Raw genomic sequence first — 15,329 nt, forward strand, 5'->3', positions numbered from 1 at the left:
GCAATGCAGAAATACAACACAAGGGCCATGTTTTCTTTACTGAAGGTGTTAGAAACAATTATTTCCCCTCCCTGTCAAATCCTTTGTACAGAAATCAAGGACATGTGAGAAAGCCCTTTGACAATTAGTGATGGTCTTAAACATATGCTGTTAGACTTTATAAAACATGTTTAAATGTGTAGTGTCTTTGGCAATGTACAACATTTCCTGTTTCTTGAAAGCTTTAATTTTTAAACAGTATTTTTCATGATACAATTACAGTAGGATTATCTGCAAAGCTTAAAGACAATCTCTATCTGCTTTATAAAAAAATATATATTCCAGCTGTTGCTACTTCATCAATGAGCCTAGCTGCAAAAATGGACTGGAAGGGCATGAAGTGACAGAAACATAAATTTTGAGAAACGTTAGAATAGAATACAGCAACTATGAAATTGGTGGAGCACCCAGGATGTGCTGTGTTCTTTAAAGGATTTCGACACACACATAGGCAAATGTATGTGTTGTCGTCTGTTATTCCTAGTAACATAAGATCAAATGCTCAAAATTATAAGCAGAAGACTGATCTTGAATGTCAGAGAGTCACACACTTACGTTATAGTTATTGTTTAAATTACGGCAATTTTCGAAAACAGAAACATCTCATAAGACACATGTCAGATCCTACCAACACAGACACCCGCAAAAGTCTGGAAGCAAATAAATTACAGCTGTTAAATAATAACCAAATATAATAATTTACTGAAACTTTAAAAATATGCAGGCAAATCAGAGTAGACTTCTGAAAAACTATTATTAGTTGTAACTTTTATTTGCTTGCCTCTTGCAATATATCCCCCCAAGGCCTGCTTTCTTTACTGTCAGAAATGCAATGGGAATATTGAAGAACATATTGTCTGGTTCTCCTAATGGCTGGCCCGAAGTATACAGCAGGATACTTATTCTTGGCTTGATTTGTCGTTTCCTTTGGCGGGAGGGGGCTGGATCAAGTGAGGGCCTCACCATGCCCTTACAAAGGGTAGCCAACTCAACTGTGAGCCTGCTGGGGAAGGTTCTCATTTGACCCTTTAAGTACAGTGGTGCCTCGCAAGACGAAATTAATTCGTTCCGCGAGTTTTTTCGTCTAGCGAATTTTTCGTCTTGCGAAGCACGGTGTCGGAAAAGTTTTGGGAAAGCTTCAAAAATCACCAAAAACCTCAAAAAAGGCTACCACACCGCATTCTATGAGTTGCTCCTCGAAGTCAAGTCGCAACTGTATTAACGGTGTTAAGAAAAAGGAAACAAACTTGCAATACGTTTTCGTCTTGCGAAGCAAGCCCATAGGGAAATTCGTCTTGCGAAGCAGCTCAAAAACCGCAAAACCCTTTCGTCTAGCGAGTTTTTTGTCTTGCGAGGCATTCGTCTTGCGGGGCACCACTGTAGAAGCAAACAGAAATCCAGGACAGACGGAAAAAGGAGGCAGTTAGTCGCATCTTCATGTGGTTTGTGAACTGGCACTTAGCCACTTACAACACTGGATCCCTGCCACACTGTGACCATTCCCCCCCCCCACGAAGGATTCAGAATGTTGGGGATGAGATTTCTCTGGGTCGAGGCAATTTCTGGAGCATCCTGCATCCTGTTACACGAGGCTAGAATCTGAACCTTCAAGCTTAGATCTGTGCCGTCACGTGATTCTAACACCACACAAGTTCATATAAGATAAGAAGGGCCTGCTGGATCAGACCAATGGCACAAGTAGTCCTGTATCCTGTTTTCACAGTGGCCAGTCAGATGCCTGTGGGAAACTTGCAAGCAGGACTCGAGCATCATCGTCATCATCATTATCTATCTACAGACATCCTTTTATGTCCATTAATTTAAGTGAGTCTGCTTTGAGTAAGGATAATGTTGGCTCAAGTGATTGGTGAGGCTGCAGATCTTAAGATGAGGGTCAAGGGACCTCTTTGGCTTTTAAAAAAGGTGGTAATGAACTGCAATGTTTCTTTTGTGCTTGACTGAATTTTTCATAGGCTATAATAATTGCTTTACAAATACATGTCGATTGAACGTGCAGATCATTTCTCTCGGTTAGGTAAACAGCACCTTGCAAAATGTGAAGGAAGAGGATGTGGAAGCCAGAATGCGATGAAACTGATAGTGTAGTAGCTTATTTCAGGACTGTGGTCGTTTGACTGTCATAGTTTACTGTATTTTTTGCTCTATAAGACTCACTTTTTCCCTCCTAAAAAGTAAGGGGAAATGTGTGTACGTCTTATGGAGCGAATGCAGGCTGCGCAGCTATCCCAGAAGCCAGAACAGCAAGAGGGATTGCTGCTTTCACTGCGTAGCGATCCCTCTTGCTGTTCTGGCTTCTGAGATTCAGAATATTTTTTTTCTTGTTTTCCTCCTCCAAAAACTAGGTGCATCTTGTGGTCTGGTGCGTCTTATAGAGCGAAAAATACGGTATCTATCAATCTATCTATTGAATTTATATACCACCCTATACCTGGGGGTCTCAGGGCAGTTCACAGAATAAAATCAAGATATAAACTACAAAATACATAATAAAAATGACAACCCAAGAACTCCCTCCCCCATCCCCACATTTTAAAAGGGCATAGGGTGTAAATCAAATCATCTAGAGGCCTGGTTAAAAAGGAACGTTTTTGCCTGGCTCCTAACAGTGTATAAGGAAGGCGCCAGGTGAGCTTCCCTGGGGAGAGCATTCCACAGACGGGGAGCCACTGCAGAGAAGACCCCGTTCTCGTGTTGCCACCCTCCGAACCTCTTGAGGAGGAGGCACACGAAGAAGGGCCTCAGAAGATGATCTCAGGATCCAGGGAGGTTCATATGGAAAGAGGTGGTCCTTGAGGTATTGTGGTCCTGAGCCGCTTAAGGCTTCATAGGTCAAAACCAGCACTTTGAATCGGGCCCGGAAACTAATTGGTAGCCAGTGCGGCTGGACCAGGATCGGTGTAATATGCTCAGATTGTTTTCCTCCAGTGAGCAACCTGGCTGCTGAATTCTCATCCTGTGGTTTCCAAGAACTGGTATTCAGGAACTGGAAACTGTCAGGAAACCTGGAAACCTGGGATCTCTTGCGTGAAACACACATCTTCTGCCACTTAGCCGTACATATAGACAGGACTTAAAAAAAACCCCCACAAACCCCTCTCTTCCTGCCCTACTTCATCATTTCACTCCAACTAGGCCATAGAAGACCCTCAGACAGCAGGAACTCACATAGCCACAGTGACTTCATTTTCACAGTGCCATTTCCACACAACTGGCCGCAGGTCTTCTACTTTACCCCTGACTAATTTCTCTTTTAATGGTAACCTAGAGGCCCATTCCTGACATGTTTCAGTGCACAGGACATATGCTTTATTCATTAGATGCTATGTTTATTTGTACTGCCACCAGTTCATGTGCCACAAGTCTAACTATGAGCATATTTCACAGAATGTCTCTCCTGAGCCTTGTATGAAATTCAATGGGCTGATTCTTTTTGCAGCGTCTAGCCCCGCCGACAATATTGCTGCTGGTTGTAAATCTTTCTTGTGCTCCCTCTAAATTAAAAAACAAAAGATGCAGAGAGTTATGCCGCCTGCTGTTCACACTTGCCACATTCATCCGTTTCCAACCTTTCTGAAGCATCGTTGAAAACCTAAGCCTAAAAAGAAAGAAATTTGACTGCAGCTTTGATAGAGAGGGCTTTGCTTCTCATCTAACAGGTTGCTGCAGCAAATAAATTTAGAAGTCATATAACCTTGGTGGTATTCCAGAGGGGCATGAGCAGCAATGTGCTGTGTGAGAAATAATACTTCAGAGGTTTTTTTTAAAAAAAGCAGCAGCCAGGAAACACACAGAGAATATATAGCATCAGTCCCAGCCGCTATTTTGCACAAAGCCTCATAAAACATGATTGTGTCATATTTCTTGCTCACAAAGGAGCTGAATCATTCAGGCCCGAATTCCACACAGTGCTCTGCACACCAATTATTATTATTATTATTATTATTATTATTATTATTATTATTATTATTATTATTTATTATTTATACCCCGCCCATCTGGCTGGGTTTCCCCAGCCACTCTTGTCAAAGTCGCTGGTAAAAAAAATGTGAATTATTTTTTCCAGAATTATGTTTGAAATAGTCTTCATTACGTTTCTAATCCTTATGCTTTCAAAAACATGCCTAAATAAAGAAATGAAGGCATCTTACTTAATTATCTAAGATGCTGGGCAAATATAATCCCCACATATTAAAAGTACATGTTATCTATTTTTTGAGATCCACTGCACAACACCCACCACCAACTAGAGGGCGCTAGAGCATTTTAAGAAGGCTAATAACTTGTGTAGAGGGTGGGATTGCGGAATGAGCTCCGCCCTCCATAGGATGCATGCGGAGTAGAGGGCATGTATGTAGAGAAAACTCTATTCACATATCTGGGAAACTCTGCAGAAGTCAGGAGCGGCATGTTAGTCATGTTTAGTGTTTGAAAAGAGCTCCTGTCCTTCTCCAACAGCCTCCTGGCAGTTAACTTGGTGCAGCAGCCAAAGGCCAGTTCATAAGCTGCTTCCTGGTGTCAGTTTATTACTCTATCCATGCATGTAGACTCCTTGTGTGAAAGGAACATTTTTTAAAAAAGCTTAAGGCAGGACTGCAGAACCTGTGTGTCCTTCCAGATGTGGTTGGGGTCCTGTTCTCATCAGCCCTAGCCAGCCTGACCAGTAGTCAAGGACGATAGGGAGTCGTAGTTCAGCAATTTCTGGACGGCATCGTATTGGATGCCCTGAATTAGAGTGTAGGATTGTGGAAACCCAAGTTCAGATTCTTACTCAGCCATGGAGATCTGCAGATAACCTTGGACCTGTCAACTACCACCAGCCCCTGCCATCGTGGCCAATGGTCAGGGATGTTGGAAGTTGTAGTCCAGCTGGCGCAGTGGGTTAAACCACAGAGCCTAGGGCTTGCCGATCACAAGGTCGGTGGTTCGAATCTCCGTGAGAGGGTGAGCTCCCGTTGCTTGGTCCCTGCTCCTGCCAACCTAGCATTTCAAAAGCACATCAAAGTGCAAGTAGATAAATAGGTACCGCTCCAGCGGGAAGGTAAACGGCGTTTCCATGCGCTGCTCTGGTTCTCCAGAAGCGACTTAGTCATGCTGGCCACATGACCCGGAAGCTGTACGCCGGCTTCCTCGGCCAATAAAGCGAGATGAGCGCTGCAACCCCAGAGTCGGTCACGACTGGACCTAATGGTCAGGGGTTCTGTTACTTTACATTTGAAGTGCCACAGGATTTTCTATCCATCCTGTAGCCCAATATTGACTTCTCCAATGGGCGGTATCAGCAGTTCTCCTCCGGCAGAAGTCTAGACACAATCTGCTACCTGATCTTTTTTATTAAAAAAAACCAACAACACCTAGAGATTCAAACCATTTAACATGGGACTAGTGATCTATAGCTCTGCTCCAAAGTAATCAAAATTACTTTGCAGAAATCCAGAGGGTGGACAACAGATGCTTGCTGCTACTCTACTTGAGTTCAGTCTACCCTGTCCCAAGAGCGACCCACGTCTTGAGTGAGGGACTTAGTAGCTCAAGCACTTAACTACCGTATTTTTCGCCCTATAGGATGCACATTTTCCCCTCCAAAAATGAAGGGGAAATGTGTGTGCGTCTTATGGGACGAATGCAGGCTTTCGCTGAAGCCTGGAGAGCGAGAGGCGTCAGTGCGCACCGACCCCTCTCGCTCTCCAGGCTTCAGGAAGCTATCCGCAAGCCTTGCGTGCCCGGCGGGAGTTCCCGCGGGCTCGCAAGGCTTGCGGGCAGCAGCTTGCCGCCCGGAGCACGGGGCAACTTCCGGAGGACGCCCCGTGCTTTGTGCATGTGTCTGCAAGCCTTGCGCGCCCAGGGGCACTCCCCCCGGGTGCACAAGGTTTGTGGGCGGCAGCCTGCAGCCTGGAGCACAGGGCGCCCTCCGGAGGACGCCCCATGCTTCGCACAGGTGTCCGCAAGTTTTGCGCCCTCCGGAGGACGCCCCTGCTTCGCGCAGGTGTCTGCAAGCCTTGCGCGCCCGGCCTGAGTTGCCGCCGGGCTCGCAAGGCTTGCGGATAGCAGCCTGTTCTGGGGGCTGGGGTTGGGGGAAGCTCGGGCTTCCCCCTCCCCAGCCCCGCAGCTGGGGGGGGGGATAATTTTTTTATTCATCCCCCCCCCCAATGAGGTGCGTCCTATGGGCCAGTGCGCCCTATAGGGCGAAAAATACGGTACCTTGAGTGAGGGACTTAATAATAATAATAATAATAATAATAATAATAATAATAATAATAATAATAATGATAATAATTTTTATTTATACCCCACCCTCCCCAGCCAAGGCCGGGCTCAGGGCGGCTAACAAGCAATAATAAAAACAAGTTGAATGAATACAACTTAAAAACAAGATTAAAATACAACATTGAAACATTGAAACATTAAAATGCAGCCTCATTGCAGGAGGAGAAAGGAAAAAAGAAAGAAGGGGAGGGAATCAAATTGACTCCAAGCCAAAGGCCAGGCTAATCTAACTTCCTTAGGGCCCGGGACCTCTAGGGTGTTGCTATTTATGGACCTTGAGGCTCTCCGTGGGGCATACCGGGAGAGGCGGTCCCGTAGGTACGAGGGTCCTAGGCCATGAAGGGCTTTAAAAGTCAAAAGCAGCACCTTAAATCTGACCCTGTACTCCACCGGGAGCCAGTGCAGCTGGAAAAGCACTGGGTGAATATGCTCCCATGGCAGGGACCCCGTGGGGAGTCTTGCTGCAGCATTTTGTACCCGCTGGAGTTTCTGGGACAGCTTCAAGGGCAGCCCTGCGTAGAGCGAATTACAGTAGTCAAGCCTGGAGGTGACCGTCGCATGGATCACAGTGGCCAGGTCGGGGCGGGAAAGTAGCTTAGTAGCTCAAACTCTTAACTACCACACCAGCTCTCCAGTGAGGATGGCTTTGCTATACTAAGCAGTCTCCTGTATGTAAACCAATCGTGTAAAGAAGTTATCAAGTTAAACAGAAGTTCTGAAGGATAGTCACGCAGGTCAGTAGTGCAAAGCAGTAGTTCTGCTTCCTCTCTTCAAAGCCGTTCACAAACGAACGTTGCGAAGTCAGACGAAAAGGCATGGTTTATAACTGCAACTATCCTCTTATTGCTACATCCTTTCTTCGCATTATTGTGGCAAATCCTGGGCTTCCTCATATCAAAAGCATGCAGAAACAGAAGAGAGGTGCAAGTCTCAAGTGAATTCACAAGGAAACCACTGTGGAATATCAGTTGCATAGCATGGGCTGAAGTTTCCCGCAAGCCTAGTAAAGAGATTTTATAAATATTAACCTTCAAAACAGTAATGGTCCTATGGAAACATAACCACGGTTAAGTCTTATGTCTGAATGTCTACGCCATGGTTGCCTACAAAGCAGACTCGCTGACTTTCAATAATAATACTCCTATGGGCTTTCAGTGTACCTGATCAACACCTGAACTTCCCACAGGAATGCTTTTCTGCTATCATCTGAAAGAGAGTGTGAGCAACAGAGGCAGATAGTGGTGGAAATATATGAAGATATATTTTGGGTTGTTGTGCCCACATCCTGCTTGAAGACTTCTCAAAGGCTACTGTAAAAACTGGACCAGATGATTTTGGGGGCTGATCTAGCAGGACTTTTCTCACGTTCCTATGACTTCTGCTGTGTTCTTGCTTTAAGTGTTCAGTTGTTTAATTTATTTCATTGTAGACAGGTTGTACAATGACAATAACATGTATTATTGTTGTTTATTCCTGAAACAGTGAAGATAAAACACATCCAAGCACACCCAGTGATAAATAGATCTTCTGAATTTTAAAACTCTTACTTAAATAGCCTTGTTAAATGGGCCACGTTCCTCTGGGCCAATTAAATTTATGAATCTAAGTTTGCCATGTCCATTAACTTCTAAGGAGTCTTGGTAGAAGAAGTGTTGACTACCACTCATAGGATGTGTCCAATGCTAGCTCTACTCAGAGTAAACCCATGGACAGTAGTGGACATAACAATCTTATACATACATCCTTTTATGTCCATTAATTTAAGTGAGTCTGCTTTGAGTAAGGATAATGTTGGCTCAAGTGATTGGTGAGGCTGCAGATCTTAAGATGAGGGTCAAGGGACCTCTTTGGCTTTTAAAAAAGGTGGTAATGAACTGCAATGCTTCTTTTGTGCTTGACTGAATTTTTCATAGGCTATAATAATTGCTTTACAAATACATGTCGATTGAACGTGCAGATGAATATTCTCGGTTAGGTAAACGGCACCTTGCAAAATGTGAAGGAAGAGGATGTGGAAGCCAGAATGCGATGAAACTGATAGTGTAGTAGCTTATTTCAGGACTGTGGTCGTTTGACTGTCATAGTTTACCGTATTTTTTGCTCTATAAGACTCACTTTTTCCCTCCTAAAAAGTAAGGGGAAATGTGTGTGCGTCTTATGGAGCGAATGCAGGCTGCGCAGCTATCCCAGAAGCCAGAACAGCAAGAGGGATTGCTGCTTTCACTGCGTAGCGATCCCTCTTGCTGTTCTGGCTTCTGAGATTCAGAATATTTTTTTTTCTTGTTTTCCTCCTCCAAAAACTAGGTGCGTCTTGTGGTCTGGTGCGTCTTATAGAGCGAAAAATACGGTAATCTGTTTTCTTTTTTGGCAATAGAACTGCAGCAACCAACGTTGAACTTATTATTATTGTTTTTTTCGGAGGGCCTACCAAATGATAAGTAAACGAATGTCACAACCACCTTATAAGGCAGTCTTCAAATTCCTCTTCAAAGAGAACAGCATGCTATTCAGTTTGCACATAGGGTTTGAGGAGGGGATTATGGTATGGGTAATTTCTTCCCCCTCGTATTCAGTACTAAACAACAAAAACCACCCTGAATTCACTGTGGTGAAGGAAAGCATACAGTGCAGTATGCTTTATACAGGCAGTAAATAACTCTTGGAAACAGTCCCGAGAAGAGTTTAAAAAAATACACAATAAAATAAAACCCACAGAATGGTAGGGCTTTTCTTGACAGGTGGGGTAGAGGGTAATACTGCATTTTTATAAAAATGTTAGATGCAGGAGTGCCAATTTGGCCTTGCAGTCGTGGGTGCCATGCGGCGTGCAGGGCCTGGCACCAAAATTTGTGGGTGCTCGGGCACCCAGGGCCCCAGGGAGTTGGCACCTAGGGTTAAATGTACATATTTATGTGGGAGTGGTAGAAGCAGCATGTGTTCAACCTCTTAAAGCGTTAGCCTTAAAGCATTCGCTTTATATCCAGCCGACAAAAAGTGGTGTGGGTTGAAATACTTGCCCCTTCTTTGCCTTTTGCACTCTCTGCTGTTGCCCAGTCGCCTGGCCCCAGGTACGGATGGCCACATAATAGGAGCAACTTTGCTAGCTGTGTGAGCATTCAAGCTGCCTATGCCAAGGGCCTTCTCGGTGGCTCCTCCCAGGCTTTGGAGCTCCTTCACTGGAGAAGTTAGACCGGCCCTTACCCTTGTTGTCCTTCCATCGGCAGGTGAAGACCTCTTCTTATTGGAGCAGGCTTTTGGGAACTGACTAGTTTTTTTTAAAATGGCTGGTGCTGTGCTGTTTTTATTGTAATCGGCTGTATGTTTTTAACAGTTCTTTCACATTTCTATATTTTTTTTATTCTGTGTTTATTTGGTCTTCAGTTATTGTTTCCAGCCCTGTTTTTAGCTGTTCCTGTTTTATCTGTAAGCCGCCTTGAGTCCCTGTCAGGGGGGAAAGGTGGGGTATAAATAAATAAATAAACGACTACTTGGATCATAAGGGACGTGGGTGGCGCTGTGGATTAAACCACAGAGCCTAGGACTTGCCAATCAGAAGATCCCCGTAATGGGATGAGCTCCCGTTGCTCGGTCCCTGCTCCTGCCAACCTAGCAGTTTGAAAGCACGTCAAAGTGCAAGTAGATAAATAGGCACCGCTCCAGCGGGAAGGCAAACGGCGTTTCCGTGCACTGCTCTGGTTTGCCAGAAGCGGCTTAGTCATGCTGGCCACATGACCCGGAAGCTGTACGCCGGCTCCCTCGGCCAATAAAGCGAGATGAGCGCCGCAACCTCAGAGTCAGTCACGAATGGACCTAATGGTCAGGGGTCGCTTTACCTTTACTTTTACTAGGATCATAGAATTGTAGAGTTGGAAGGGACCCTGAGGATCATAGAGTCCAATCCCCTGCAAGAATAATGATACAACGCTGGTTTCTGAGCTTCCCGTGCAGCATTCTAAGTGAACAGTTGGTTCTTAGCTGCTCAGTCCTCTTCAGATTGCTTAAAATGTGGAGCATGAGCTTTTTTGGACGTCTTTGCAATCATTCAACTTGAGTTGGGCCATGAAGGTTTCCCCGGATCTCAACCGTTCTTTCCTTCTGTCTTCCCACCACCACACGCATACAAACATGCTCATCTCCAGGAGGAGGCGCTTATTTTAGGGATGGGGGAACCAATCTAACTTGTTCGTCTTTTCTGTTGAGCTCTTCCTAGTTGAATTCTCCAAAGAGGATCCCCTGAGAGCAAATTAGCTTTGCTACCAACCCTGTTGATGTTAAAAACGAAGCTGCAAAGTCTGGAGCGCAATCCTGCATCGTTCTGCGCCCCAAGTTGCATGTGTGCAATGGAATTATTACCACTTTTGTTTCAGATGGTCTGAAAGATGTTTCCCTTTTTATTTGCAGGGGCACGTGTCAATGCCAAGGACAACATGTGGCTGACCCCTCTGCACCGAGCAGTTGCTTCAAGGAGCGAAGTGAGTGATATATATAAACCACTGAGCCTCTTGGGCTTGCCGATCAGAAGGTCGGCGGTTCGAATCCCCGCAACAGGGTGAGCTCCTGTTGCTCTGTCCCAGCTCCTGCCAACCTAGCAGTTCGAAAGCACACCAGCGCAAGTAGATAAATAGGTACCACTGTGGCGGGAAGGTAGATGCCATTTTCCGTCACGGTGTTCCATTGCACCAGAAGTGGCTTAGTCATGGTGGCCACATGACCCGGAAAGCTGTCTGTTGGCAAGCGCTGGCTCCCTTGGCTTGAAAATGAGATGAGCGCTGCAACCCCATAGTCGCCTTTGACTGGACTTAACCGTCCAGGCGTCATTTACCTTTTAGCTTTATATATCCAAGATATTGTGAAGCGCCAGTTTCATGTATTTCATTGACAAAGTAAACAAAACAAATAATTTATGGATAGTATTGACCCCCCCCATCTGTGTTCTAGAAAAGGGTTGTGGGCCGAAGCACAGTTTTTTAAAAAAATTCTATCAATTAATAACGCTACAGATTTGCGGTACTTGTAAAAGGAGTAGACATGCCTAGATATTTTAAAAATATTAAGTGGTTTAGAAATGCTTTTAAATAAAAATAGCTGAATAAATGTATTTTATTTATTAAATCACCATGAAATTAGAAGCATCCTAAAGCTCAGAATGTGATAGACTGAGGGGAAGAGGAGGGAGGAACATTGACCCTCTGCCCAGTCTGCGGCCATATGGCTTGGCAATTGTGATCATGTTTGTCTTTGCTAAGTTGCTGGTATTGGCCAGGCCAAATGCAAACCACCACTCAGGTATTGTGGCTTGCTAATGGCTTGATGAATCTCCTATTTTGCTGTGTGCCTTAGACTGCAAAGAAGGAAGGAAGGAAGGAAGGAAGGAAGGAAGGAAGGAAGGAAGGAAGGAAAGAAAGAAAGAAAGAAAGAAAGAAAGAAAGAAAGAAAGAAAGAAATTGCTTGCAAGCCACAATCTGTAGATAGTTAGCTGCTATCTACAGTTAGCTGCTTAGTGGTGTGCCGGTTATGCTGCTTAGTGGTGTGCCGGTTATGCAAGTCTCATGCATTCAACTTTTAGAATATAATTAGAAACATGGCAGGTGTTCCCCAAGGTGAAGCTGGTTGTTGATTGCATTGCATACTTTGACCTCCTGGTCACTCCTGTCTGAGACCAACTTGGGTCAAAACAAAAACAATCTGTGGCTTTCATGAATGAGATGCAAAAAACGGATCTCTTGTTTATTTGTATCCCATCAAACATGGCTCCATAGAACCCTTTTTAGTAAGCCTTAACATGGGTAACTGAAATTGCTCCCCAGGATTGATGAGTGAGGTCTTGGTGTATGAGTGCTGCTCCTAATTGTACTAGAAAGGCAATTAATTCGACTTGCCTTGGAACGTAAGTCTAGCAGCCACTTCTTATGAAAGATCAAGATTCAGGGTAGATATGGTAAGCAAGTATGTCCAAATGTGTAGGGGAAGAGAATAAAAACCAATGGCAAGTAGGCGCTTATCAAAGTTGATTAAAGCTGTGAATATGTTTGTGATGAAAGCTGTTCAGCTGCTAATGGACTACTCAATATAGTTTAAATCAGGGGTGGAAAACCTTTGTTCTTCCAGATGTTGTTGGACACTGCTGCCTTTTGGAGGTCGTAGTGCTCTCTTGTCCAGGGATCAAGGTCCCAGACAACTGATCTAAACAAACCAGAATGTCCCAGACCTCAGCTGGTTCGGTAGCAGAAGTGGGGATATATTTGCCTGCTTCCACCTGGTTGGTTAATTAATTAGCTGTAATCAAGGCCTTAGGCCACAAGGCTATTGCTAAAATTTCAGCTGGAACATTTAAGAAAGATAAACCTTTGCGACGCTTGCTGGTCACCCATTACTTACCTTGTATTATCTTTTTCCTGTCCGCTGCCACTAAGCCACACACAGTCAAAAGCTGTAGGAAGGAAAAGTGTAGGTTTTGCTGAAAGCAAATTTTATTTTTAACTGAAGCAGAAATAGTTAGCCACTGCCTTCCAACATCCCGGCAGAGGACCTTTATTAATGTGACGCTTGATTTGTAGCGTAGCAGGAAGCAGAACACGGACGATAATAAGACGCTGGAATAACCTTGACATAAATGGGACATTCCCTAGAGATCTGCTGGCTTAGGGTGCAGCCCTGTGCACAGTTAGGGTGGAGGCACACAGCGGTTTTCCAGACAGTGGGTATGATATAGCTGTTCTCCTACATACGCATTTCATTTGTCCAGAGTTGTCTGTCATCAGGCTGGTTTTAGAAGTGCTGAGAAATCTTGCACAGCTTGTTTGAGAAGGATGATACATTGGTACCCCGCAAGACGAACGCCTCGCAAGACGGAAAACCCGCTAGACGAAAGGGTTTTCCGTTTTGGAGGCGCTTCGCAAAACGAATTTCCCTATGGGCTTGCTTCGCAAGACGAAAGCCCATAGGGAAATCTCCGGGACAGCGGGGAAGCGCAGCGCTTCTTCCCCACTGTCCTTGGACCTCCTCCGAAGGCTGGCGGTGGGGCGGAAAGCCCTTCTCCCCGCGCCAGCCTTCGGAAGGCTCCTCCGAAGGCTGGCGGTGGGGAGAAAAGCCCTTCTCCCCGCGCCAGCCTTCGGAAGGCTGCTCCGAAGGCTGGCGGTGGGGCGGAGAGCCCTTCTCCCCACGCCAGCCTTTGGATGGCTGTCCTGAAGACTTGCGGTGGGAGGAGGGTTTTCCTTCCCACCGCCAACATTCAGAATGCTGTTCTGAATGTTGGCGGTGGGGAGGAAAAACCCTCCTCCCACCGCAAGCCCCGGGAACAGAGGAGAAGCGCTGCGCCCCTTCCCCTCTGTTCCCGTACCTGTCCTGAAGGCTTGCGGTGGGGAGAAAAGCCCTTCTCCGCACCGCCAGCCTGGCAAGCGGTTTCCATAGGAACGCATTAATTGATTTTCAATGCATTCCTATGGGAAATCGTGCTTCGCAAGACGAAAAACTCGCAAGAAGAAAAACCTTGCGGAACGAATTAATTTCGTCTTGCGAGGCACCACTGTATTGGGCTGAGTGTGCACATCCGAAATCTGGTCACCTTCAACTCTAGGGAACCCCACCCCACCCCGATCCCCATCGTGATCTGGCTCCAGCCTTGGACAGCTTTAAATGCCATTGATGTCTATGGGAGTTAAGTGGTCTAGCTGCATGCAAGACTACTGCCATCAGCATTGCTAGCTTTTAGGAACAATGAGTGCCACATGCTTTTAACTAGTTTGTTTTTATTACTCTGTATTCTATAACTGATATTTTTTAATGGTGTAAGCCACCGTAAATCCCAGCTTGGAAGAAAGGCGGGATATAAATACAGTAGCACCTCTGGTTACGGACGGGATCTGTTCTGAAGGCCCGGCCATATCCCGAAAAGTCCATAAACAGAGGTGCCTTTCTGCGCATGTGTGCGGCGCGATAGAACACTTCTGCGCATGCGCGGTGCGTGCACATTTATTGTGTACATGCGCGCTGCGTGCAGATTGTGCGCATGCGCGTGCAGCAAAACCCGGAAGTATACACTTCCAGGTTTGCCGTGTTCGCAACCTGAAGATTATGTATCCAGAGGGATATGTAACCCAAGGTACCACTGTATATTAAATTATTATTTCTGTGAACCTGCCTTATTTGTACTTTCTGAACCAACGCAGGAACCAAAATTATGCTTTCCTTTTAAATTTTTCCTTTCTCTAAATTTTGCAAAATGTGTAAACGTGTACAAAAAAAGCATATTTAGGGGAAGTGGGCACAAAATGTTTATGTTAGTGAAAACAGCATACGTAAATGTGTTACATTAGGAGAAAATGACCTGAAAAAAGGGATATCGGTCTCGGTCCAGTATACCTGAAGGAGCGTCTCCACCTCCATCGTTCTACCCGGACACTGAGGTCCAGCACCGAGGGCCTTCTGGCGGTTCCCTCACTGCGAGAAGCCAAGTTACAGGGAACCAGGCAGAGGGCCTTCTCGGTAGTGGCGCCCGCCCTGTGGAACTCCCTCCCACCAGATGTCAAAGAGAACAACAACTACCAGACTTTTAGAAGACATCTGAAGGCAGCCCTGTTTAGGGAAGCTTTTAATGTTTGATGTATCATAGTATTTTAATATTCTTTTGGAAGCCGCCCAGAGTGGCTGGGGAAACCCAGCCAGATGGGCGGGGTATAAATAATAAATTATTATTATTATTATATATCTTAGGAGCAATACATATACCAAAAAAAAAATAAATGTTCACAAGTGAAGTGGAAATGGAGGAAGCCAAATTTAAGACTGAGAAAAATGAGAGGCCGAGAGAAACTGAACTGGACAGATTTGTCCATTCCTAAGAAAAACACAAAACAACCAAGCAGGACGGAATTTTCAATGATTCCATCCTCTCATTCTAAGCTGTCGTTTTTGTGTTTGCGCTTTCATCATCCAAACACTGAGTCGAGGCAATGCGTGCCGGTGAATTGGCTGCCGAGTGTGTCTTCTTTTGAAAAAGTTGCAAG

The 15,329-nt window shown here is 45.2% G+C and overlaps 1 protein-coding gene across 11 annotated transcripts in view; it reads left to right on the forward strand.

Moving 5' to 3' along the window:
- The window catches only part of ANKRD44 (ankyrin repeat domain 44), a 151,922-nt gene that overhangs the window by 72,156 nt on the left and 64,437 nt on the right, over positions 1–15,329 (forward strand). For all 11 annotated transcript variants that reach the window (XM_081202657.1, XM_081202659.1, XM_081202653.1 and 8 more), the window contains exon 4: positions 10,726–10,796. In XM_081202657.1, coding sequence (XP_081058783.1) covers positions 10,726–10,796 — 71 coding nt within the window. The remainder of the gene's footprint in view (positions 1–10,725; positions 10,797–15,329) is intronic.

This window comes from Podarcis bocagei (assembly GCF_964188305.1).
Source record: "Podarcis bocagei genome assembly, chromosome: 1".
NCBI lineage: Eukaryota > Metazoa > Chordata > Lepidosauria > Squamata > Lacertidae > Podarcis > Podarcis bocagei.